This window comes from Hipposideros armiger, unplaced genomic scaffold (genome assembly GCF_001890085.2).
Source record: "Hipposideros armiger isolate ML-2016 unplaced genomic scaffold, ASM189008v1 scaffold_748, whole genome shotgun sequence".
NCBI classification, from domain to species: domain Eukaryota; kingdom Metazoa; phylum Chordata; class Mammalia; order Chiroptera; family Hipposideridae; genus Hipposideros; species Hipposideros armiger.
The window spans coordinates 102,127-126,448 of NW_017732098.1; the positions used below are offsets into that span (position 1 = coordinate 102,127).

The 24,322-nt window shown below is 37.4% G+C and overlaps 1 protein-coding gene across 11 annotated transcripts in view; it reads left to right on the plus strand.

Moving 5' to 3' along the window:
- The window catches only part of PBRM1 (polybromo 1), a 119,809-nt gene that overhangs the window by 26,016 nt on the left and 69,471 nt on the right, over positions 1-24,322 (plus strand). For 8 of the 11 annotated variants that reach the window (XM_019628098.1, XM_019628099.1, XM_019628094.1 and 5 more), the window contains 11 exons: positions 712-855; positions 3,687-3,803; positions 8,890-8,958; positions 11,935-12,033; positions 14,298-14,383; positions 15,655-15,750; positions 16,351-16,442; positions 17,891-18,104; positions 20,491-20,632; positions 21,742-21,839; positions 23,135-23,179. In XM_019628098.1, the coding sequence (XP_019483643.1) occupies positions 712-855; positions 3,687-3,803; positions 8,890-8,958; positions 11,935-12,033; positions 14,298-14,383; positions 15,655-15,750; positions 16,351-16,442; positions 17,891-18,104; positions 20,491-20,632; positions 21,742-21,839; positions 23,135-23,179 (1,202 nt within the window). The remainder of the gene's footprint in view (positions 1-711; positions 856-3,686; positions 3,804-8,889; positions 8,959-11,934; positions 12,034-14,297; positions 14,384-15,654; positions 15,751-16,350; positions 16,443-17,890; positions 18,105-20,490; positions 20,633-21,741; positions 21,840-23,134; positions 23,180-24,322) is intronic. The other 3 variants (XM_019628097.1, XM_019628102.1, XM_019628104.1) reach the window with 1 other exon arrangement.

Sequence of the window (24,322 nt, forward strand, 5' to 3'; positions counted from 1 at the left end):
GGGAATTGGGGAAGGGAAACAGCACTGGGGAATCGGGGAAGGGGAACAGACAAGTTGCTGTCCCCTCGCTGTCCAGCCTAGTTGTGGAAGACGTCGCTTCACTGGCCCATGTTGGTATTATCATTGCGCTCTTCCCGGGTGAGGCAGATCAGTCACCGGCCCATGGACGGCTGCTCACGAAAGCTCACGCCAGCTGCCGGTCAGCCCCAATGCAGCCTGCGCTGTCACCGGTGACTCATGGCAGCCCAGCTCCAGGTCGAGCTGTTGTTCACTATCCTAGCTATAGAGGGCACAGCGGCACTGGCCCTCATGCGGGATCTGAACCAGGACCCTGCTGCTCAGAGCTGGCATCCCAAGCCAACTCCTAACCAACGTGCCACTTGGCCTGCCCTAAATTGTCTTTCTTAGTAATAATTAGTCTTAATTTAGCAAATCTTTTATCTTCTGCCTCAAATCTTTCTGTAATGAGATCAGGCATAAATAAATCAATTTGATTTCAGAATGCCTTTAAAACATACACTTAGTTCTTCAGAAGAGAAATTGAGGCCCATGTATTTTTAATTATAAAGATTTTAAAATTTGTAATAGAATTTTCAAAGATACGTCTTAGAATACCAGTCTCTCCTTAAACAGGATGCTTTAGAAGTAGTAAATGATTTACAATAAAATACTAAAGTGATATTTTTTCCTCTTCTCTTTGCTAATGTGTAGCCGGATTCTCCTGAATATAAAGCTGCTTGCAAACTCTGGGATCTGTACCTTCGAACAAGAAATGAGTTTGTTCAGAAAGGAGAAGCAGATGATGAAGATGATGATGAAGATGGGCAAGACCATCAAGGCACAGTGACTGAAGGAGTAAGTATACAGCTGAAACAGGTGATTAATTGGTTACTGGGAAGTGGACAAGGCCCCTGTGATTGCCTTTGGGCTGCTGTTAGCAGCTGGGCTTTCTATAGAGCTGTGTTAGTAAGTGGGAGGGCAAAGGGGTATACAGCCAGAGAGCCCCACTGCAATTACAAGAGACCCTAAGACAGGGGTTCTCAACCTGTGGGTTGCGACCCCTTTGGGGGTCAAACGACCGTTTCACAGGGGTCGCCTAAGGCCATCGGAAAACAAAAAGATATTTACATTACGATTCCTAACAGTAGCAAAATTACAGTTCTAGAGTAGCAACGAAAATAATTTTATGGTTGGAGGTCACCACAACATGAGGAACTGTATTAAGGGGTCGCGGCATTAGGAAGGTTGAGAACCGCTGCCCTAAGACATACTGGACAATGTGTCCCATGTGTGGTGGTTTTTATATTAATACGCTTTTCCTGCTCAGTTAAGAGAATCTCCATATTATCAAGGACTGATTCAGTATTTGTAGATTGAGATATCATGTAAGAGTAGGCAATGTTGTGATTAAAAGTTGGGGAGTCAATGGAACCACCTTAGTTAGAAATATTTTTGTAGGTTAGCCTGAGTACTATTGCTAGAATATGCCAAGTGTGTTCCTACCGCTGCAATTTTGCAATTGCTCTTACTTCTGCTTAGAACATGCTTCCTTTGGCTCTTCGTGTCACTAGCTCTTTTCATTATTCTGACATCACTTAAAATGTCAATTGAGAGAGGACTTACCTGACCAGCCTACTTAAGCTGGTCTCCACATGCCTCCTTTTCTGTCATCACATCACTCTGTTCTATGATCTTCAGTTTTTATCACTATATGTGGAATAACTTGTTGATTAGATTACATGTTTACTTTCTGTCTTCCCCAGGTAGAATGGTAGTCCACAAAAGATATCACCTTGTTCACCTATTCCTGGCATCTAGACTGTGTCTGACTTGTAGGTACTGACATATTCTTGCTGAATGAACACACATGTTTAAAAAAAGGAAAAAGAATAGTAAACAGAATTACATCTCTCTTCTGTGGCTAAATAGTAAGACACCCAAAACAGAACTATTGACCTTTCTTTCCCAAGTTACCTATATAGGCCTTTTGCTGAAACTTCAACACAGAAAGAAGCAGTGGTGGGTAAATTTCTCAAAACATAACTTCTTGGAGTTTCAAAACCTAGTTCCTAAGCACCTTTTCAGTGTCTTTCTAGAAATTAAATGATTGGAATTAGGCAGAAGGCATTAATAGGGATTCCCTGGAATTTTACTTTCTGATATTAATGTAGGAGCAGCAACTTAACCCATGCTTTCTTCGGTACAACATTCATTACCTACAAATGTCTCAGCCTTATTATAGGATTCCAGGGTTCTAGTCAAAGATGAAAATGCCTATATTTAGGAGTTACCTCTGTTTATTTCGGTAAGAAATTGGAAGGATCTTACATGTTCAAATTTATACCTCTCAAGCTGCTTTCTAACCCTAAGGTTCTTGTGAAGAGGGGGAATTTTCAAGCATTTTATTTTTAAATTAAGAAGTGATTTTCTTGGGAGTTTTCCCAATTATGGAAATAGGTTGTATGAATGCATTTAGATACCCTGCTCACTTTGTTACCTGCAACAGATGTTTCCAAAGTAGCTGGTAGGGTTGAGAGGAGAGGAATCTTGGCTATAGAATGTAACTCACCTCTTTTTGAAGCTAACTTTGGTACCATGTTTTAGTCAGGAAGTAAATGACTTAAACATGGGTATTTTAATCTGCTTTCATCGGTGTCATGTGGTTCTCTAAGCTTATATGGTTGGGGACCCTCATCTAATCACATGTCATATGTAAATGTGTATTATATGTCTGTTTTTGCCAGACACTGTGCTAGGCCCAAGAGATGTTAGTATCCTCTCTATGGAGTTAATGCTGGACCTTAATATTGAGACAGTACTAAATAAAAAGACCTTCTTTTGGATTAGGACAAAAGTACTATTGCTTTAATGATTTAAACCAGAAATAACTATTAATCTTTATTATATATGCACAAAACATGGTTTGGATTTGAAGTACCATTTAATATAAACCTTGACTGAGACATCCCATTGCTCACTGCAGAAACTGGCTTCAGGCTCAAACTCCCCCTGGCCAAGTACTCTTTTGAGGCATATACTTTCCCATGTTGAAACAGTGACTAAGGTAGGAGGAATAAGCCAACCAGTCTGAAGAGCAGGAGTGATGTGCATCAATTGACTTAATTTCCATTCAGTTTTGATAAAACTTGAAATCTGTTGTTAGATATAGCAGAGCACCCCATGGTTAAAAAAAGTATGTAGTTTCCACTTTACATACATGATTGTTTTACTAGAATACCAAGCCTTCAGTAGATGTGAACAAAGATTGTAGAAATGACCACATGTCATGGGGCATGTATTCTCTGTCTCAGTTGCTCAGACCCTAAAAAAGGTATGCATTTCCACCATTTCATACATACAGCACTTGAACTTCACTGTTACAGTGCTTACTGTGGAATAGAGTTTACTAAAAGGACCTGATCCAAGGGACTTAGTTACTGAAATATATAAGAAGCCTCATCAGTTTCATATATTTCATTCTGGGAATACAACCTCCACATTCAGCATCAGAGGATATCTATGCTATTCTTAAAACTTATACTTAAAATAAGTACTGTTTAGAAGTTGCGTTTTTGAGTTAGTTTTTAAATTTTAGAAACTATTTAATATCAGCATTTATTTTTGAATTTCTCTAACAAAGTACTTGTCTCTCCTCTCTCTTCTTCCTCCCAATCTCCTCCTCCCAGTCTTCTCCAAGTTACTTGAAGGAGATCCTGGAACAGCTTCTTGAAGCCATAGTTGTAGCCACAAATCCATCAGGACATCTCATTAGTGAACTTTTTCAGAAACTGCCTTCTAAAGTGGTAAGCAATATAGTAAAGACAGGTGAATTAAAGTGTGTGTTTGTTTTTTTTAAGTACTCCAGGTATTTTATTCTTAGTAAATTTACTAAGGTTATGGGAGGGCATTAGAGATAGCCAAGAGATCCTTCTTATGGCCTCAGCAGCAGAAACATAGGGTATATTCTGTCATTTTACTTGGCCAAGAGGTTTGGGTTTTCAAAAAATTTTGTGTTTTTGTTTTTCGATTGGTAATTTTTTTTGTTTTTGTTTTTTATTGTCATAAAATACACATAAGATTACCATTTAACCATTTTAAGTGTACAGTTCAGTGGTGTTGGGTACATTGGTACTATTGTGCAACCATTGCCACCATCCATCTTCAGAACTGTTCATCTTCCTAAACTGAAACTCCATACCCAATAAACAGTAACTCCCCATTCCCCCCCAAGCCCCACCCCCTGGCAACTAGCATTTCTCATTCTCTCCCTGAATTTGACTACTTTAAGCACTTGATATAAGAGGAATTATACAATATTTATTCTTTTGTGTCTGGCTTATTTCGCTTAACATAATGTATTCAGGGTCCATCCATGTTATGGCATGTGTCAGAATTTCCTTCCTTTTTAAGTATGAATGATATTCTGTTGTATGTATATACCACATTTATTTATATCACATTTTAATCCACTTATCTGCTGATGGACTTTTGGGTTGTTTTTAAGATGGGTAATTCTTTTGTTTTTTCTTTTTTTTAAGATTTTTTAATTAAAATATAGCTAACATACAATATTATATTAGTTTCAGGTGTATACCATAGGTATTCAACATTTATATACCTAAAGATTTTAAGATGGGTAATTCTTAAATGATAAAGGAAGCACCTAAACTAAACATTTTGTTTATAAAAGAAAAATACTCTCTTTGCTCAGGAGACAGAACGAAAGGAAGCTAAATGAGTTCTTCCTATCTTAGTACTCCTTGATCACCTGGTGATGGAGCAGAGAGAGAGAAGGGGGGTAGGCAGAGAGAGAGAGAGACACCTAATAGGTACTCTTCTACCCCAAAGAGGAAGAAGTTTTTTAGACAAGTAAGGCTCTTTAAAAGTGTCAGATCACCAGCTCTGAGCAGCAGGGCCCTGGTTCGGATCCCACATTAAGGCCAGTGACGCTGTGCCCTCTACAGCTAAGATGGTAAACAACAGATTGACCTGGAGCTGGGCTGCCATGAGTCGCCGGCGACGGTGTAGGCTGCAGTGCAGCTGCAGTGGGCTGCTGTAAAGATACCGCGAGTGGCTGGCAGCCAGCGTGAGCTGCCAAGAGCACCATGAGCAGCTGTCCAGGGCCCGGCAACCAATCTGCCTCACCTGGGAAAAGCACAATGATAATACCAACATGGGCTAGTGAAGCAACGTCCTCCACAACTAGACTAAAGAACAAAAAGACAGCAACTTGTCTGTTCCCCTTCCCTGATTGCCCAATGCTGTTCCCCTCCCTCAATTCCTCAATAAAATCTTAAAAAAAAAAAAAAAAGTGTCAGGGCCCCTTGTGGCTTCATACCCACTTTAGCTTGTGGAACTGTAAAATTTTCCACTTTATTTTTTAATTTTTATTGGGGAACAGCCATGGTCATTGGTTACACATTGCTTTCATGCTACATACAATGGCATAGTTGACTCTTGTAGGGAGGGCGCAGCTCACAGTAGCCCATGTGGGGATCAAACCAGCAACCTTGGTGTTATCAGCAACATACTAACCAACTGAGCTAAGCAGTCAGCCCCAGATTTTCCACTTTTAAAAGTACTCTACTCTAGCACTTAATTCCATTGTGGTCATTTACTTTTGTATCTACCTCCTTTCCTAGTCCCTGAATTTCTTAAGGACAAGGACTATGCCACATTTTCTTTTATGTCCCTGCCATGTAGGTGGAACCCAGCATGTCATAGATGTTTAAGAAGTGTTTGTTGACTGCAGAAGAGCATTCAGTTTTCCCCATCAGTCATCAACAAGACTAGTTATTTAAAAGGTGTGTTTTGACTAGTTGTAGGACAGTTATGACAAGGTATAAAGCATATATAACCACTGCTATCCTAAGTATGGATCTAATCAGAAAAATATTATATTGGACACATGTTTAAAATTTTAAGAGGAAAATAATAGGACAGTTCCTCAAAAAATTAAACATAGGGGCCGGCTGAGTGGCTCAGTTGGTTAAGAGCTCGTTCAAGTGTGTGAGCTCTAAACAACAGGGTCGCTGGTTCAATTCCTGGCCCGAGCTGAGCTGCCATTGAGCACCAACAGGTGGCAGGATGGCTCAGCTTAAAAAAAAAAAAAATTAAACATAGAATTATCATATTTGCCAGCAGTTCCATTTTGGGTATATACCCAAAATAAGTGAAAACAGGATCTCTAAGAGATATTTGTACTCCTGTGTTCATAGCAGTAATTTTCACAATAGCTAAAACATGGTGTTTTAGCTATTCAAGTGTCCCTTGATAGATGAATGGATAAATAAAATGTGATGTGTACACATGATGGAATATTATTCAGCCTTTAAAAGAATGAAATTCTGACAAATGTTACAATAAGAATGAACCCTGAACACATTATGGTAAGTGAAATAAGCCAGACAAAAGGACACATATTGTATGACTCCTTTTAGAGGAGGTACTTACAGTAGTCAAATTCATAGAAACAGAAAGTAGAATTGCAGTTTCCAGGGGCTGGCAGGAGAAGGAAAGTGGAGAGTGATTGTTTAATGGGTATGGAGGTTCAGTTTGGGAAGATGAAAAGTTCTGGAGATGGATGATGGTGACAGTTGCACAATAATGTGAATGTGTACATTTAAAATAGTTAAATGGTAGGGCTGGCCGAGTGGCGCGATAGTTAAGAGCTGGCTTGGGACGCCAGAGGGCCCCGGTTCGGATCCCACATATGAGGGCCAGTGACACTGCCCTCTACAGCTAAGATGCTGAACAACAGCTCAACCTGGAGCTGGGCTGCCATGAGTCACCGGCGATGGCATAGGCTGCAGCCCCTGCTGCAGTGGGCTGCCATGAGCTACTGTGTGTAGCCAGCAGCCAGCGTGAGCGGCCAGCAGCCGCAGTGAGCGGCCGTCCAGAAGCCGGCGACTGATCTGCCTCACCCAAGAAGAGCGCAATGATGGTGCCAACTTGGGCCAGTGAAGCAACGTCCTCCACAACTAGACTGAAGAACAAAAAATGACAGCAACTTGTCTGTTCCCCTTCCCCCAATTCCCTAGTGCTGTTCCCATCCCCGCGATTCCCCAATAAAAAAAAATCTAAAAAAAAAAATAGTTAAATGGTAAATCTTACATATTTTTTAGCACAATATGAAAAAAAGACTACAATCTTTACTCAAGATTTATTTTTGGGCCGGCCAGGTGGCTCAGATGGTTAAGAGCATGAGCTCTGAGCAACAGGGTCACTGGTTCAATTCCCACATAGGCCAGTGAGCTGCGCCTGAGGTGAGCTGCCACTGAGCTGCCAACAGGTAGCAGGTTGGCTCAGCTGGTGAGAGCACGTGCTCCCTAACAACAAGGTTGCCAGTTCGACTCCCGCATGGGATGGTGGGCTACCAACTAAGATTGAACACAGCACCTTGAACATGAGTGGCCGCATGCTGCTGGTGGCTGAATGGCGACTGGACTTGGGAGCTGAGCTAGCTGCACCCTATGTAACTAAGATTGAAGGACAACAACTTGGCTGTTCCCCTCTCCAATTCCCCAATAAAATCTTGAAAAAAAAAAAAAAAGATTTATTTTTACTCTGCAGGAGATAATCAGTAGTGGTCAAGCCACCAAGGATGATTTAGAGCGATAAAACAATATCTGGTTCCCCTATTCTGGGAGGGCTTTTGGAGACACCATGCAGCAGGATGGTTGGAGAAAGTAGACCCCATTGGTCCCTCAGTGTGTGACAATTTGAAAGACGACAACTGAGACCCGGAGGAGAGGGCAGTTTTTACCTTTTCCTTTATAGATCCTTCCCAAGCAGACTGGCTAACTAGGAGAGGTGGATTGGAAATACATGGGCCAACAGCATGGATTATGTTGTATCTCAGCCTGGGTGGTTTTGCCATAATTTGTCTTCTAAACTGTTTCTCAGAAGTAGAATTGGTGAAGAAGGGCCAGGCAAGGGTTTGACCCAAGCAAAGAAAGAAGTAAGGTTAACAAAAGAAAGAAGTAAGGTTAAGAAAATAGAGTTAAGCTGAGGCATCAGGTGAGATGAAGCATCACTGAGATCATTTTTTCAGCCTAGTAATTGAGTAAAAGCTGTGGCCTCTTGCTTTTTTGTTGTTTGGGCTCCAAGATTTGAACAGATAAGAAGAGCCTGGGGAACACAGTGAACATCTCTCCCACCTGTGGAAACCAACTTTTGATTTTTGGTCAACTTCAGTTATTTCCTCCAAGAACAAAACCTCATGGCAGTGCATGCACTCTAGGCTTTGTGAAACCCTTCAAGGACATTCCTCTAACATGTTTAACTTCTTTTCTTGTGATAAGTTAATATTTGATAAGAAAACAAATTGCTTCTAATATGTTTTGTTTATTTAATGTCATTTCATTTATAATATGTTTTATTTGAGAAAAATTATTTTGACTGAAATAAGTAGAAGCTTTAAGTTAAACACGAAACTAACAAATCTTATGATCTGGTTTCCTATAGATCATTAAGAATTTTTTATGAAATAAGATATAATTGTGTTATTTAAATGGCAGAATTAAAAGAACTTACAATCCTTTTGAAAACATTTCCCTACTTCATATCCAGGCATGGATATCTTGGGACCTTAAATTTAATTTGTGTGAGTCTGTGAAGGTAGAATTTTTTCAAATATTAAGTGGTGGTATATTAGTTATATAATGATAATTATCAAATGCTAACTGTAACCTACAACATGCTTGGGTATTTCAAGCTTGTTAAAGTCAAAGTTTTTCTGCTTTAAATGTAACAATATGCTGTACAGCTGTGTCTTTAGTTTTGAATCTTACAAAGTTGCTCAGTTGATTGATTGTCAGTGTGTTTCCTTGTTTTCTTGTTAGCTGGTTACTTTCACTTATTTAGCAAGCCTGGGTTTGTGTCTTCCAGCAATATCCAGACTATTATGCAATAATTAAGGAACCTATAGATCTCAAAACCATTGCCCAGAGGATACAGGTATGTAACCATATGTTGTTTAAGGTAGATTGGCCTATGGTCTTTCTTACCGGCTTTTAGAAAACAGAGAAGTCATTGAAAGAGGTTATTAGCAATTTAATGTAGACAAATGATAGTGATGTTACTGATTATAGCTTTTGAGGAGGCAGCATAGTATCCCTTTTGCATTTTTTTTCTGTAGAGGGGAAAGCAGATTTTCATTGGCATATTAGATCTTGCTCTTAGGACAAAAAAGCATTGGTCATGAACATTTTATTTATTTATTTATTTATTTATTTATTTTTAGCTGAGCCATCCTGCTACCTGTTGGCAGCTCAGCGGCTGCTCAGCTCTGGCCGGGACTTGAACCGCTGTTGCTCAGAGCTCAAACCCTTGAGTGAGCTCTTAACCAACTGAGCCACTCGGCCGGCCCGGTCATGGACATTTTTAATTGTGAAAAATACATTGGCAATAAAAGCTTTGTTGATTTTTATCTGCTCCAAATAGTTTTAGGATATCTCAGCATAAAAGTTACCTACAACATGTTAGAGTATAAAAGGTAGTGAATATAGAGACTGTTGTCTTTGAGTGCCCCTTTCCATGTATCTCCAGCAGTTAGTTATAGGCGCCTGGAATTGCTAGGTGCCTGCTCTGGAATTGCTAGGTGCCTGCTCTGTTTTATGTGCTTTATATGTATGAGCCAGTTAGTTCTTACAGCAACTCCATGAGGTAGATCATATTATTCCCATTTTAGAGATGAGAAAACTGAAGCACAGAGACGGTAAGCCACTTGGCCCGAGCCATCAACTAGTAAGGAGAAGAGTTAGGATTTGAATCCAGACAGGTCGACTCCAGAGCCTGTGCTCTTAACCCCTACACTGTTATTTCCTCTCAGTAAATATTAATTGAGTGAATTGAGTGACTGAGATTTAAAAATGGATGCTCAGAGTTTAAGGAATGTGTAGGAAAAATGAGCTAAATTATACTAGAAACCTACTTTTTAGGATTCGGACTGACATGGGCCATTTTCCTAGCTCTGCTTCTTACTAGCTATGTCACTTTGGTCATGTGACCTGCCTGCTTCCTTTGCTATACACAGGGTAATATTAACTGCTTCACAGGGTTGTAGAGGTCAGTGATAATGTATGTGAAGCATCTCCCAGACCACCGATGGGATGTGACCTTGGTCAGTGTAAGCTGCTGACCCCCACAAAGTTAGGAGGATATGGGGCTCCTAGTAGATATAACAAAAAGGAAAACTTAATGTGTTATATAGTCTCATATAGAGAAATGAGATTGAAAGCACAATGGTTTTCCATGAGGGAGAAACTTCCTTGGCTTTAAATTTTAAGAGAGTAGTAATTACATTGAATGTTAATATACAGATTCCCTCAGGTATCACCTGATTTTTCAGGTAGCCCAGTAGCTGCTGCTGGGAGTGACTGAGTCTCCTAGAATCTAAATCGCTGGGTTTCTCTACATCTATCTAGGGGAAAGATATTCTTATAATACTGACAATCAAATCAGATCTTTAAACATTCCTACCTCAGCCCCAACCTTCTCTCTCTAACCTCACCTTATTTTGTCCTTTTTTTCTTTCAAAAGGCCCACAGAAGTACCTCCTTTCACCATCACCCTAATCAAGATCCTTGTCCTCCTACATCCGAATTATCGTGATAGTCTTTCCTCCCTCTCTGATGAAAGGCTCTCTAGTCCTTCCTGCATATTACTTCCTGACCCTAGCTTGCTTCCTGCTATTCTACTGCCCAGAGACTTGTCATTTGTTTCCTAATACATTCTGAAGCAAGTCACAGCTCCTTGTACCAGTTCAACAGTAACCAACTCTGACTAATTTAAGGAGAAGGAGAATCCATGAAAAGGCTATTGGATACCTTGTGGAATCATTGGGAAGGAAGGTGGGAGTACTAGCCACAGGAAAATGGGCAGGACTCAGGGACGTCATGGCACAGCTGAGGTCATACATGTTCTCTTTGTGGCGCCATTGCTGTTGCCACTGCAGGCCCTGTACCCTCGCTCCTCCACCCCTAGACTCTGCTCTCCTGCTGGAGTTAGAAATGCATTTCTTCCATTCCCTTACTGTTAGCTTAAGTCCCTTAAGACTCAAGCATGAATTATTTCCTCTTTCCCTGGCTGCCAGACTGCTGGCAAAGCTACCATCTGCTTTTTATCTTGTTACCTTCCCTAACACCTGTGCTGGGATTTCCTCCAGATAAATAGGGTGCTCAGATGTTAGGTATCTCTACATGGCAAATAGCCAGCTCTTCTGCTTTGCAGGGCTCTCTGGACTCTGCCTCATTTGTTCCTATCCTACCTATGCAGCCTGTGCTTATGGTTTGACCCTTCCCCACCCTCCACTTCCCTTCATATGGCTTCCTCAGTCTCTCTAGAACATGTCTGTTCATTTCTGTCTCCTCGTGTAACTTTTGCCTAGAGTTTCTCTCGTTCCTTTCCTTTGTAAATCGAGGCAATTATGAGTCTCCTGAGTTATTTTGGACTGAATAAACTTGAAAATGTGACAGCTCTAACATGGAGCCTAGCGCATAGTAGGTACTCACAAAATGTTACCCTCTGTGCTAGACTGACCTTTTACTTTATTTGAAGTGACCTGTAAAACTAAAGGAGTTTTACTTCACCCTAAGTCCACCTTAATAGTATTAATGAAGCACTTAGAACAGTGGTTGGCACATAAGTAAGCAATATGTGTTTGCTAAATAAAACAACTTTTACCTTATTTAAAATTGTAAGTTTTATGAGAATAATATATCTCTGGTTTTGTTGTTGGCCTCAGAAAGTTTGTAAGTGGACAATATCAATAGTTTACAAAAGAGAAAATGACTTGCTGTATCGTTCATGCATACTTTCCAATGAAGTCTTAGAACATGGTGACAATTTAAAAATATGTGGAGGTTTTTTTTTAAAGATTATACTGAATAATTCTCAATAAGAGGAACTGCTATACTTTGTTGTTTGTTATAGAATGGAAGCTACAAGAGTATTCATGCAATGGCCAAAGATATAGATCTTCTAGCAAAAAATGCCAAAACTTATAATGAACCTGGTTCTCAAGTATTCAAGGTTAGTTCTTTCTTTGTTTTCATTGGTAAGAGTAGATACCTTAATTTAGAGCTAATAATTTTTATGTAACAACTTTATTGAGATAAAATTCACATATTATGCATTTCACCCAAAGAATACAATTTCATGGCTTTTAGTATGTTCACAGAGTTGTGCATTCATTGGCACAATTAGTTAGCAGTCACTCTCCATTTTGCCCCAACCTCCCCAGCCCTAGACAGCCACCAGTCTACTTTTTGTCTCTGTGAATTTGCCTATTCAGGACATTTCATATAAATGGAATCATATAGTACATGGTCCTTTGTGACTGTCTTCTTTCACTTAGTGTAATGTTTTCAAGGTATACATGTTATAGCATGTGTCAGTATTTCATCTTTTCATTGTTGAATAATATTCCATTATATGTGTATACCATGTTTTATTTACCTATTTATCAGTTGCTAGACATTTGGGTGGTTTCCACTTTTGGGCTACTATAAATAATGCTGCTATGAACTTGCATGTATAAGTTTTTATGTGGACATATATTTTCATTTTTCATGGGTTCATACCTAAGAATGGAATTGCTGGGCCACATGATAACTGTATATTAACTTTTTGAGGAACCACCAAATTGTTTTCCAAAGCAGCCATTTTACATTCCCATTAGCAGTGTTGAAGTATAATTTCTTGACATCCTCATTTTTGTCTTTGTTTTTATCATATTCATCCTAGTGGGAGTGAAATAGTATCATTGTGGTTTTGATTAGCATTTCCCCCCTAATGATTGGTGATGTTGAACAACTTTTCATGTGCATGTTGACCGTTCATATATCTTTGAAAAAATGTCTATTCCGATCCTTAGCCCATCTTTTAATTTTTCTGTCTTTTTTATTGCGTTGTTAGAGTCTTTTATGTAGCCTGGACATTAGACTAGATACATTATTTATAAATATTTTCTCCCATTCTGTGGATTGTCTTCACTTCTGTGATAGTGTCTTTTGGGACACAAGCATTTTTAATCTAGATAAGTCTAGTTTGTCTTTTTATTCTTTGGTTGTTTGTGCTTTTAGTACCATATCTAGAAACCATTACCTAATCCAAAGCCATGAAGATTTACACCTATGTTTTTTTCTAGGAATTTTATAGTTTTAGCTTTTATATTTATATCTTTGATCCACTTTTAATTTTTATATACATAAGGTAGGAATTCATATTCATTCTTTTTTTAAATGGGAATATTCATTTGTCCCAGTACCTTATGCTGAAAAGACTGTTCTTTCCCCATTTGATTGTCTTGGTACCCTTGTTGAAAATTATTATAGTTGACCATAGATGTATGGGTTTATTTCTGGATTAAATTCTTTCCATTCATCTACATTTCTACCTTTACGCCAAGTAGACATATAGGTTCATTTTCAATTCAATTTTTAGTTAAATAATGATTTAGTCCTTGCATTTAAACCTCATAAATATAAAAAACAATCTGTGTAGTATAATACACAATGTAAAACGACTATTTCGTTGCTTTGCAGTTCCCTCCAATAAGTTTGGTTGTCCTATAATGAACAGTTGCTTGCAGAAAGTTTTAAAATTAATATATCATTAGGAATTTAGCAAAGGATGTTCAGAAAATCTTTTGGAAGTAACATCATTTAAACTTTCAGAATGCTGATTCAAATACAGTGACTTTCGATAGTTACTTTAACTTTTATCTTTCATCTTTTAAGAAACCTTGAGTGAAAATAAGGAATAAACTATGAACTCTTTGTACCCTTAGTCCTTGATAGAACATTTTTATTAAGACATTTTAATAGTATTTTACCAATTGTTGATGCAGTTAAGAATTTTACTTTTTGATCTGATTATTTTCCCTAAACTAAATTATAGAGAGAAGAGAAACTTTGGGCTTGATATATTAGTATGCTATTAATTTAAGTAAGTAATCTTAGAAGTGTATCTTTGTTTCAATTTTTAGGTTAGTGTGCCTAGTAGAGTTTATTGTATTTTTACCACTGTTTTTCCTGTTCATCATTAGATCTTTGTCTGTGTGTAACTTGACTAATGGTGAATGAGCTAGGAAGCTTTTTAACTTGTGTTTAATTATGAAGATGTTTTGGAAGCTTGTAGAAAAGTTAGAAGATGCAGCTCTGTGGATATTAAACGGAAGGCTACTCCAAATGGAAGGAGTGCTATAGAAAGTGTCCAGTGCAAGATTGAAGGCATTTTAAACTGTCCTTTTTTTTCCTATAGTTTTTCTAAGCCAGGTAATTTTATCTTGACAGGATGCAAATTCTATTAAAAAAATATTTTATATGAAAAAGGCAGAAATTGAACATCATGAAATGGCTAAGTCAAGCCTTCGAATAAGGTAGGTTAAAAGAAAGTCTAAAATCCTTGTGCTTTTTATTATTTGCCAGATTTCCTAGCTAGTGAAATCAGTACAGTGGGAAACAAGATATATTACATTTCAACATTATATTTACAGTTGATAATGTGATTCTGAAGAGGGTAGAGACAACGCTTACCCCGCACCTTTATTGCACCTGAAAGACTTCATTTAAAAAGAAGCAATTTTTAGCACTTAGCACCAATATATGCTTTTATTGCTTTATATATTTATATATATGTGTATTTGTATATAATTTATATTATACATATACTATATATAACATGTAATTGTATGATGTTTGTATATAATATATAGGTGTATATGTTTTTATTAACAGTAAGAGTATTTAGCCAGGTGTCCGAAGATCTAGTCTCATCCTAGCTTTTGCTTGTCCTGGGACTAATATTTCAACAAAATATTACTTCCATGATTCTCTTCCTTCTACCTGAAATGGAAAGGTTGGGTGGCTATTTTGGAAACTTTCTTCTGACCCTGACATTTGCTTTGTTCCCAGATCCTCTCTGGTCACTGTAGTTACCATAAGCTTTCTAGGACCAGCCCTGGTCCATTCTCTTCCACAGAGTCCCCAGGTTTTAGAGCAAAGCCTATTGCATAGTAAAGGCAATATTTGAGCATTTCTGTTTAGAAAAGAAGAAAATTATTGTTTCTTTTTTTTAGATTTTTTTATTGGGGAATTGGGACAGTATTGGGGAATTAGGGAAGGGGACCAGCCAAGTTGTTGTTCTTCAGTCTTCATTGTGGAGAGCGCCAGTCACCATCTGGCTACCCATCAGCAGCTCGTGGCCTCTAAGCTCAAGGTGCTGTGTTCAGTCTTAGTTGCGGGTGGGCGTAGCCACCATTCCATGCTGGAGTTGAACCAGCAGCCTTGTTGTTAAGAGCGCATGCTCTATCCACTGAGCCATCCAGGCGGCAGCTCAGCTCAAGGTGCCGAGTTCAGTCTTAGTTGCGGGTGGGCGTAGCCCACCATCAAACAGGCAGTCTTGTTACACCAACTGAGCCATCCTGCCACCTGTTGGCAGCTCAGCAACAGCTCAGCTCGGGCGCAGTGTTACTGTCCCATGTGGGAATTGAACCGGCGGCCCTGTTGCTCAGAGCTCACACTCTTAAGCCAACTCAACCAACTGAGCCACTCGGCCGGCCCAATGATTGGTTTTGTGTGTGTACCCAGCATTCTGATTTCAGCTGTCAATTTTCTGAGGGTTTTTTTTTTTAATCTTATCTCTGAATAGGACTTCATCAAATTTGGCTGCAACCAGACTGACAGGTCCTTCGCACAGTAAAGGCAGCCTTGCTGAAGAGAGAAATCCCACTAGCAAGTATTACCGGTGAGCAAGAATGTGTGTGTGTAGTCTGAGAGCTGACTAATCTTTATAAGGATAAGCATACTAATGTTTGCTTGAAGGCTATAGTTGGGTTATTATGAGAATTTGTTATCAAATACTTTATTTAAAAGGTTGAGGTGCTGACCTTACCTCTCAGAAAATGCTTAAACAGAAGTTGTTTGTCAGTTAGTATTTAATATTACCAGTAAAATGTGTGGTAAAATCTAAAAGGTTTTGTGTTCATAATAGAATTTGTGTTCATTGTAAAATATGAGCATCTTAGAAGAGAATTAACCAGTCATTATGAATGAACCTTTATTTTTTATAAAATAAGGAGTGCTGTATTTATGTAAAGAACAAATTGCTAGTAGCCTACTTTAGGCTTTCTACCACCACTCCCTCTTTTCTAAGAGAAAAAAATTGCTCTTGGCTAAAATTCATTATGGGGGATATAAAAAGTACAAAGATAAATTGAGGAGGCAGTCGAATAGAAATTCTTTTTCTTTGATGTAAATGCTTTGTTAGTAATTCCTATGTCCTATAAAATAACCACATTATTATAACATCTTTCCATTTCTTCTAATTGCTTGTTTTTCTTTGTAGTAATAAAAGAGCAGTCCAAGGGGGTCGTTTATCAGCAATTACCATGGCACTTCAGTATGGCTCAGAAAGTGAAGAGGACGCTGCATTAGCTGGTAGGCATTAGGTTGTGACTAGTTCAGTGCCTTCTCAGTGGGTCCTTCTGGTTAAGAAAAATTGCATTGACTTTGGTCTGGCTGGGAGTTTTCAGTTTTTGGAGTACATGCAGTTTTGTTGCATCTTGATTAAACTTTTTGGTTGGCAGACTTATCAAAAGGGTATTGCTTTATTTATGTTAAAGCTCGTATCTTAGTAAATAAATACTTCTTCCAAAACAACTGATTTGATAGCATTAGAAGATTCTGCTTTCAAACCTTTGATGAAAAATAATGAGTACTAATAACACCATCAGGAAATTCCAGGAAGACATTCACAGCATCTTAGATTTCCAGGTCATTGGTAGTTTCAGTAGGCTATAATTTCGTCTCAGCTAGAGCTTATAATTTAAAGACAGATGTAAATTACAATCAGAGCAGCATGGTAAATTGTCATTTAAGCAAAGGGCACGGGGCACTAAAAATCCATGGAAAAGTATAGTTTGTTAAATAGCAACCTACAGAACAGCTATAGAGGTATATTTGATTTTGTTATCTGTCTTTCTCATAAGTGTGATATAATATTTTTTATTTTACTGTAGATATTTTTATGTGTAGAGATAAAATTTGTTTCCTGAAGTTATTCTGGCATAGCTTGATTTTATAATCAAGTGTGATGCAACAGGTTTTTCCAACTGTATGTTGTTTTGTACTAAATCTATAGAAATTTCATACTTGTTAGACTACTTGTTAGAGTATGAATTTAATTTTTTGATACTTATCTACAGAATTAAATATATTTTATTTAAATTAGGCCTAGTCTAATCAAAACTTGAAAGAAAATTTATCTTTTCATTAGCATTGTTTTATGCTGATTATAAAAATGACACACATTATGTTTAGATTTCCTTCTACCATTTGGTTACTTCATTAACCTTATAGTAACATAACAAATTGAAGAAAAACCACACCATTTTCAACATTCCTAAAAAGTATTTAGTGCCTTTTTTCTAGTATATAATACCTTTGTCACAAGATTATTATTTAGTAACTTCAGCTATTAAGAAAACAGTAGATGCCAGCCAATTACCCAATCCAAGGCCATGAAGATTTATACCTACATTTTCTTTTAAGAATTTTATAGTTTTAGCTTTTATATTTAGTTCTGCGATCTGTAAATGCCTACTTGCTCCTTTTCTTGGCCAAGCACACATAGTGAGGAGTCTCTGAAGAAGGCACATTTAAAAAGAGTAACCTTTTAAAAGCAGCATAACTTTTACTGTGTATCATTCTATTTCTATGTAATATTTCTCTAAGTAAACATATATTAAGCATTACTAACATCTATAATGAAGATTAGAAATTATTCTTTTAAAATGAGTATTCTTAAACATACAGCTTAATCTGGAAGTTTGTTAAAAAGAGTTTTTTGAAGTATGGTTCTTTTATAAATACCTTTTTCTTTCTAGCTGCACGTTATGAAGAAGGAGAGTCAGAAGCAGAGAGCATTACTTCATTTATGGATGTTTCAAATCCTTTTTATCAGCTTTATGACACAGTTAGGAGCTGTCGGAATAACCAAGGGCAGCTAATTGCTGAACCTTTTTTCCATTTGCCTTCAAAGAAAAAATACCCTGATTATTATCAGCAAATTAAAATGCCCATATCACTACAACAGATCAGGTAAATGTCTTCTACATTACTCAGTAAAATGTCTTCTACATTACTCAGTATAAATTCATTTTCTTGTAGCTAAGCCTGCACATAGGAGTATATCTTCCTCCCTAAAATGGATAAGGATATTAAAGGTAAAAATGTTTTCACATGTCTAGAGTATATTTGAATATCACTCCTATATGAAAAGTGAGAAATAAATTTGTTTAAATACAAATATCCTTTGTACTGCAGTAGAGTCAAGAGACAAGGTACTCGAATGGTGTTTCAGCTAGACATTTTTGTGTCAGATTATGGATTACAAAAAGTCATGCAGCTCAGAATTTAACTGGTCATTTTCTTATAAATAAGCAAAGTACAAAAATCTTTCTGCCTACACTTTTTATTGATATTTTAATTACAACAATTTATCTGTATTTAAATTTTATATCTGTAGTTGAATCCCCCAGAATAAACTTAGTGAGCTCTTAGAGAATTCGCTAGCTGAAATAACACCTGAAAGATGATTCATCTTGGTTTCTCTCTTCTGTTCAGAAAATGTTAAAAGGGATCATTGGAAATTCAGCCAGGCAGAATACTTAAACCACCATATGTCACTAAAAATAGTAGGAAATAAGTAATATTATAAAATATGATGTTTTGTAACTCCCACATGTGGGTTAGGTTTTTCAGTATACCCAGATAGAGGCAAGAAGCAAGTAAAAATCTTAACTGGGCAAGGTGAGATTAAGCTGGTATTTACATGATGTTTTCATGTCAGAAAACTAACCTTCCAAACAGTAGGAATTAAAATTCTTGTACTTGCTGGATTCTAGGAAATAAGATTGTTTAACAATATACGTTTTTATGCCTCCTATCTTTCTGTTGAAGTTCTCCCTCAGATCATTGAGCAGCCTTATAACCAGTGTTTGGAACTCTGCGTCTGATAGATTGCTTATCTCCATTTCACTTATTTCTTTTTCTGGAGCTTTGTTCTGTTCTTTTATTTAGGACATGTTTCTTTGTCTCCTCATTTTGGCTGCCTCCCGGTGTTTGTTTCTATGTATTAGGTAGAGCTGCTATGTCTTCTGGCCTTAGTGGAGTGGTCTTATGTAGTAGGTGTGCTGTGGGGTTCAGTGGTGCAGTCTTTCTGGTCACCTGAGCCACGTGCCCCAGGTGTGTCCCTTGTGTGGGTTGTGTGTGCCCTCTTGTAGTTGAGCCTTGGTTGATCATTGTACATCGGTGGGAGGGACTGACCCTTGGGTTCTCTGCTTCTTCTTTGTGGGTGTTGAGAGCACCCCACACCTTACCCTTAGGGTTGGCAGGAATAAGTCTAAAACTGTAATTTAAACTCTGGGTGCTAGCTGCCTAAGCTAGTATTGAGAGCTGAGTTTGTGCTTAGTTGTTGTTTTTTTGTTTCACCCTAGAGATGTTCTCTAACATTCATATCTTTTTAAGCACTACATGGAATTTCCATAAGACTTTGTTCAACTTTAAGTAAAACTTTACATGCAGAATAGATAATGTCATTCTAAGAGAAAAGTCTGAAATCTGTGAAGCTGCTTACACATATTGTGGTTCTTAATACTATTTTTGTGACTTTGATAGGTAACACAGAAGTGCTTCAATGAAAAGATTTAAATGTCCTGTCTAAATCTATACAAAGTTAGAATTAGGGCAAACCGTGACTCTTCACTTGATAACAAAGTATATAGAGACTATTGAAAGTTTATGTTAGTAATAGCCATAGTGTCTGAGAGAAATAATCAGAATTCTTAAGACTTAAGTAAAATAATTAAAAACTTCTATTTTAATTAATTGCAAATGTTTGTATTGGAAGAATAGCAGTGAATGGACTCTGACATATCTGCCTCTCATTTACCATCGTAAGATCATTCTTCATATTTAACACTCCTGGGGGTAAATACGTTATTCTAAATTCTCCTTCATGGGATGGCCAATACTTTCTCTTTCCTTTAACCCTCATTAACTGGAATGGCCTCTGATTTTCAGAAATGGGTAGAACACCAAGATTTTTCATTTAATGTAGCTTAAAACCTCTTTGATTTTTTGTTTCTTAGGATTTGCATGTTACCCACTAACAGGGTTTTTCCATTAGGATTTTTGCTAGTATGTTTGCTTTGTAATTGACCACTTTACTAGGTGCTCTTATTAGTTCTTGTAGTGTTTTAGTTTGTTCTTTTGGATTTTCAGTTAAACTCATATTGCCTAAATATGATGGCACTTTTGCCTCCTCCTCACTTTATATATTAAAAATGTCACTTCTAGGCCTCTAATCAGAATCACTAGTAAAGATACCACCCAGAACTTATCAGGATTTTGCACTGACCTTTCAGGAAGGATGTTTCATAATTTTCATAATGGAAAATTCTAACCATGTGTTTGTCTTTCACAGAACAAAGCTAAAGAACCAAGAATATGAAACTTTGGATCATTTGGAGTGTGATCTGAATTTAATGTTTGAAAATGCCAAACGCTATAATGTTCCCAATTCAGCTATCTACAAGCGAGTTCTAAAATTACAGCAAGTCATGCAGGTATAAATTCTTGGTTTTGCTAAGTTGTATGTATAACTGAAATAATTTTATACATTTTTGAGTGTGTTCTTTTAAGATGTGTGCTTTCCCTCAGCAATATATCACATTGTTCATTTCAACCAGAAATACTACTGAATGTTTTTTAGAGTCGTCAGGACCTCGTAGAGTGAAATAATAGTTTAGACTGGGTTAGCTTGGTGAGTAAAAGAAGCAAGGATGGATTTTAGGGTCCTCGGGAAGTTTCCCTCCAATCACAGGTGATACTCTATCATTTAAATTTTATTTCTTTGGTTCTAGACTTTGTCTCTGTTGAAGCAGAGTTGATACTAGGAGAAAGGACGTCTTAAAGCTAATTAATTATTGTACAATGTCCATAAGTTTATCAGATCCTTTCTAAGAGCACTTCTTGGAGGGTACCTGAGGTCATGGGTCATCTAGGGATTTTTAGACAAAAAGGCATAGATATAAAATGAAAATTGTCTACCTGTCAGTTTTTGACAGTCTTTCTGAAAAGAGAATCTCAGAGCAAGGAAGGAGCAAAAGCAATTTTATATCACCCATAGAATCTTCATTTTGTATGGTCAACACTGTGATCAGTGCTGTGGGTTTCAAGTATTTCCTTTTCAGTATTCTGTATGTATTCCTTAAGTCTGCTGTGGTTTGGCTTTCAGCTGTGTTTGGCAGAAAGTCTTTAAAAATGCATGTGTTGAAAAGTAGATCTTCTTTCACCTCTCATATTAAACTTTCTTCTTAGCCACACTGTTGCTTAAGAAGTGAAACGTACCAAAGGCCATCTTTGAGTTGGCTTTAGATGGCCCAATAACTTGCCTCAGTGCTTTTTAACAAGTCAGTGCCCTTTGTAGTATTAAATGCAGTTTAGCTAGTGTTGATTCCTCAACTCTCTAGATTCATTTTATTAACCTACTTTTTTATCATGCATGCTTTTGTTAAATTGGGTTACTGAAAATGTTTAATGACTTTAATTTTATACGTCCTACGTGTGGTTGTATCTTTCTGAGTGGATCTCATACGTCTAGCTCTTTAATATTCATATATTCTAGGAGTGCTCAGCAGAGTGAGCTTGACTCCTGGGATCTGCTCTGTTTTAGGCAAAGAAGAAGGAGCTTGCCAGGAGAGACGACATTGAGGATGGAGACAGCATGATTTCTTCAGCCACCTCTGATACTGGTAGTGCCAAAAGAAAAAGGTATATACTCTTCTCACAGCTGGAGACATCTTCTCAGTTTCTATTTATTTTGTTTTAGATAAGTGCAGAAAATGTTTTTTTAAGCTATCAAGTATGAATTCTCTTACAAGCTTTAAATATTTGATAACAATTCTTGTCTTCTTTAAGAATTCATTTGTAAATTATATGATTAGTGTTTTTTGTGTGTGCAAGGACCATATTGCTTTTAGATGATATAGATATAAGTGACAACTACTTGTATAGGTTGGTAAAACATGTTATTCTTTTTGTTGTCCCAAGTTATTTTGTTTTAATATGGCATTTAAATAGTGCCAGTTAAATCTAATTTAGGTAATTTTCACATGGTGAATTATAAAAAATCATTACTATCACTGTAGTAAAATAAGTCATTACTCTTACCCTTTTGTTAATCTGGTCTTTATTTTCCACTTTAAGGATGTCATATTGTAAAATACCAAGTCTTAACTTCTTGTGGTTCATAAAATGTTAAGCTAGATATTTGGTTTTTCTTTTCTTCCTAACCTTTTTCTCAACTTCCCTAACCCTTTCTTTCTCTTATGGGCCTTATGGAAGGGGACCTTGTTGTGAGTTTCTGAAGCTGGACTCCTATAAAGAATCATGCACGACCATCTCTTTTTTGTGCCTCCCACATGGAGTTTCTCTGGCTTGATCTTTGTGGAACACCATATTCTCCCTCAACCTTAACTGTCTCGCCGTCTTTTTGGCATCAGTCAATCCAGGGAGACTACCTTTGACAAGGAATAAGTTAATCACTAATAGCAGGCTTCATTCAAAATTGAATGAAGAAGTCATTGGTAACTGTTGACATAGTTCTGTTCATGCATGTATACATCTGCTAATATCAGAGGATTTAAAAAGTGGTTTAGAAAAGAGAAGTTGCTGTCCTGTCTTACTCTCTTATAAATAGCATTTGGGAAATTTTTTTTTAGCTTTGAAAATAACTTTGCTGTGCTATGCCATGGTAACCAAATTGATTGGGGTACCTGAGATGTGAGTCTCCTCCATTACTGGCCTATGAATTTCTTCCTTCCAAGTTCTTAATTCCTTATTATACCAGGGATAGTGGAGGAAAAATGTGAAAGCAAATCAGACACATCAAATCCCAAAAATCTACTTGCATCTTCTATGGCGAAATGTTCCAAGTGTTCTTAATATCTTTTATTCATTGGATTGAAGAATTCTTTTTTTCTCAACCATAATTGGTTTAAACATGACCCTCCGATGTTGCTTATTTTGTTTCTCTTCACATGTAATGTTTGTTTCTGCTTTCCCAGGAACACTCTTGACAGTGAGATGTTGGGTCTCAGGAGGCTATCCAGGTGTGCAGTCCTTTTTTTATGCATAAACATTTTTAAAAGTGTAACCTTCTGTGGCATTGTCAGTACTAATTAGGTGAAAAGTGAAGCCTTAAGCATGTGAAATAATGGTTTTTATTTGGGTCCCAGTTTATTTTATGAATAAAGAAAGCAGTATAATTTAGAAGTATAGTTAGTAAAATAAATTCAGAATTAGTTAGCCTAGATAGGTTCAGGAGCCTTAATTTGTTGGTAGCTTGGCGGGGGAGCAGCAAGCCCTCTCACCAGTCATTGTGGCTGTGCTTCTCTAGCAAAAGATAGATGCTGAGAATATGGTGGCATTGCTGATGTCCAGGGGCTAGCGGGTGCTAATTCCCTTTAAGGGATGCCTTTTATAGATTGGGGGATGGTGCAGGGATCAAAATCAGTGTTGACAATCCAAGTGATGTCGGTCTGTTTTGGCACCTATCATTGGGTTAGTGCTTCTCAAGCATGAATACATTTCCTCAGTCTCTGATCTTGTCCATGTTTTATTTCTTCAAAAGCATCCATTCTTTTGTATGTTACTTAGGATTTTAAAAACAGCCTGTGAGTTGCCAAGTTGTAGTCCTAGTAATCATTTTGTGGTTGCTTTTATTTTTACCTTTGCCATCTGGCATTCATGGAGTGTCAGTTGCTTGCAGAACACCAGACTCTGCTTTTACAGGTCATAAAGGAGAATTTTCAGTCATCACCTCACCTGCCAAGAACTTATTGGCCAGGAAAAGAGGCAGGTTGAAAACAAATGTACTAAAATAATGACATAAGGTACACAGTTGTATAGAAATGTTTCATGATTACCCAAATAGTGTTAGGCATGATTTCCCTACCATGCTTTTCCTTGAAAGTTAGGTGTTCTAAACTTGCCTATGTGTTACTACTGTATATAGTCCAGCCTACAAAATTACTATGTTATCATTATAGTCTTCCTAATATTTTCCTTAAGAAAAGTTTTCTTAGTAATATTTTTTTTAAAGACCATGGTTTGTATTTCTTTAATATCATTCATAGTACATAGCACTGACTCTGGGTAGTAGTAGAAATAGAAATGCAGGGCATGATAGAGCAGTAGTATAGCCCCAAGTTCTAGTGCCTAACTCCCCAAGTTCAAATCCCAGTTCTTACTAG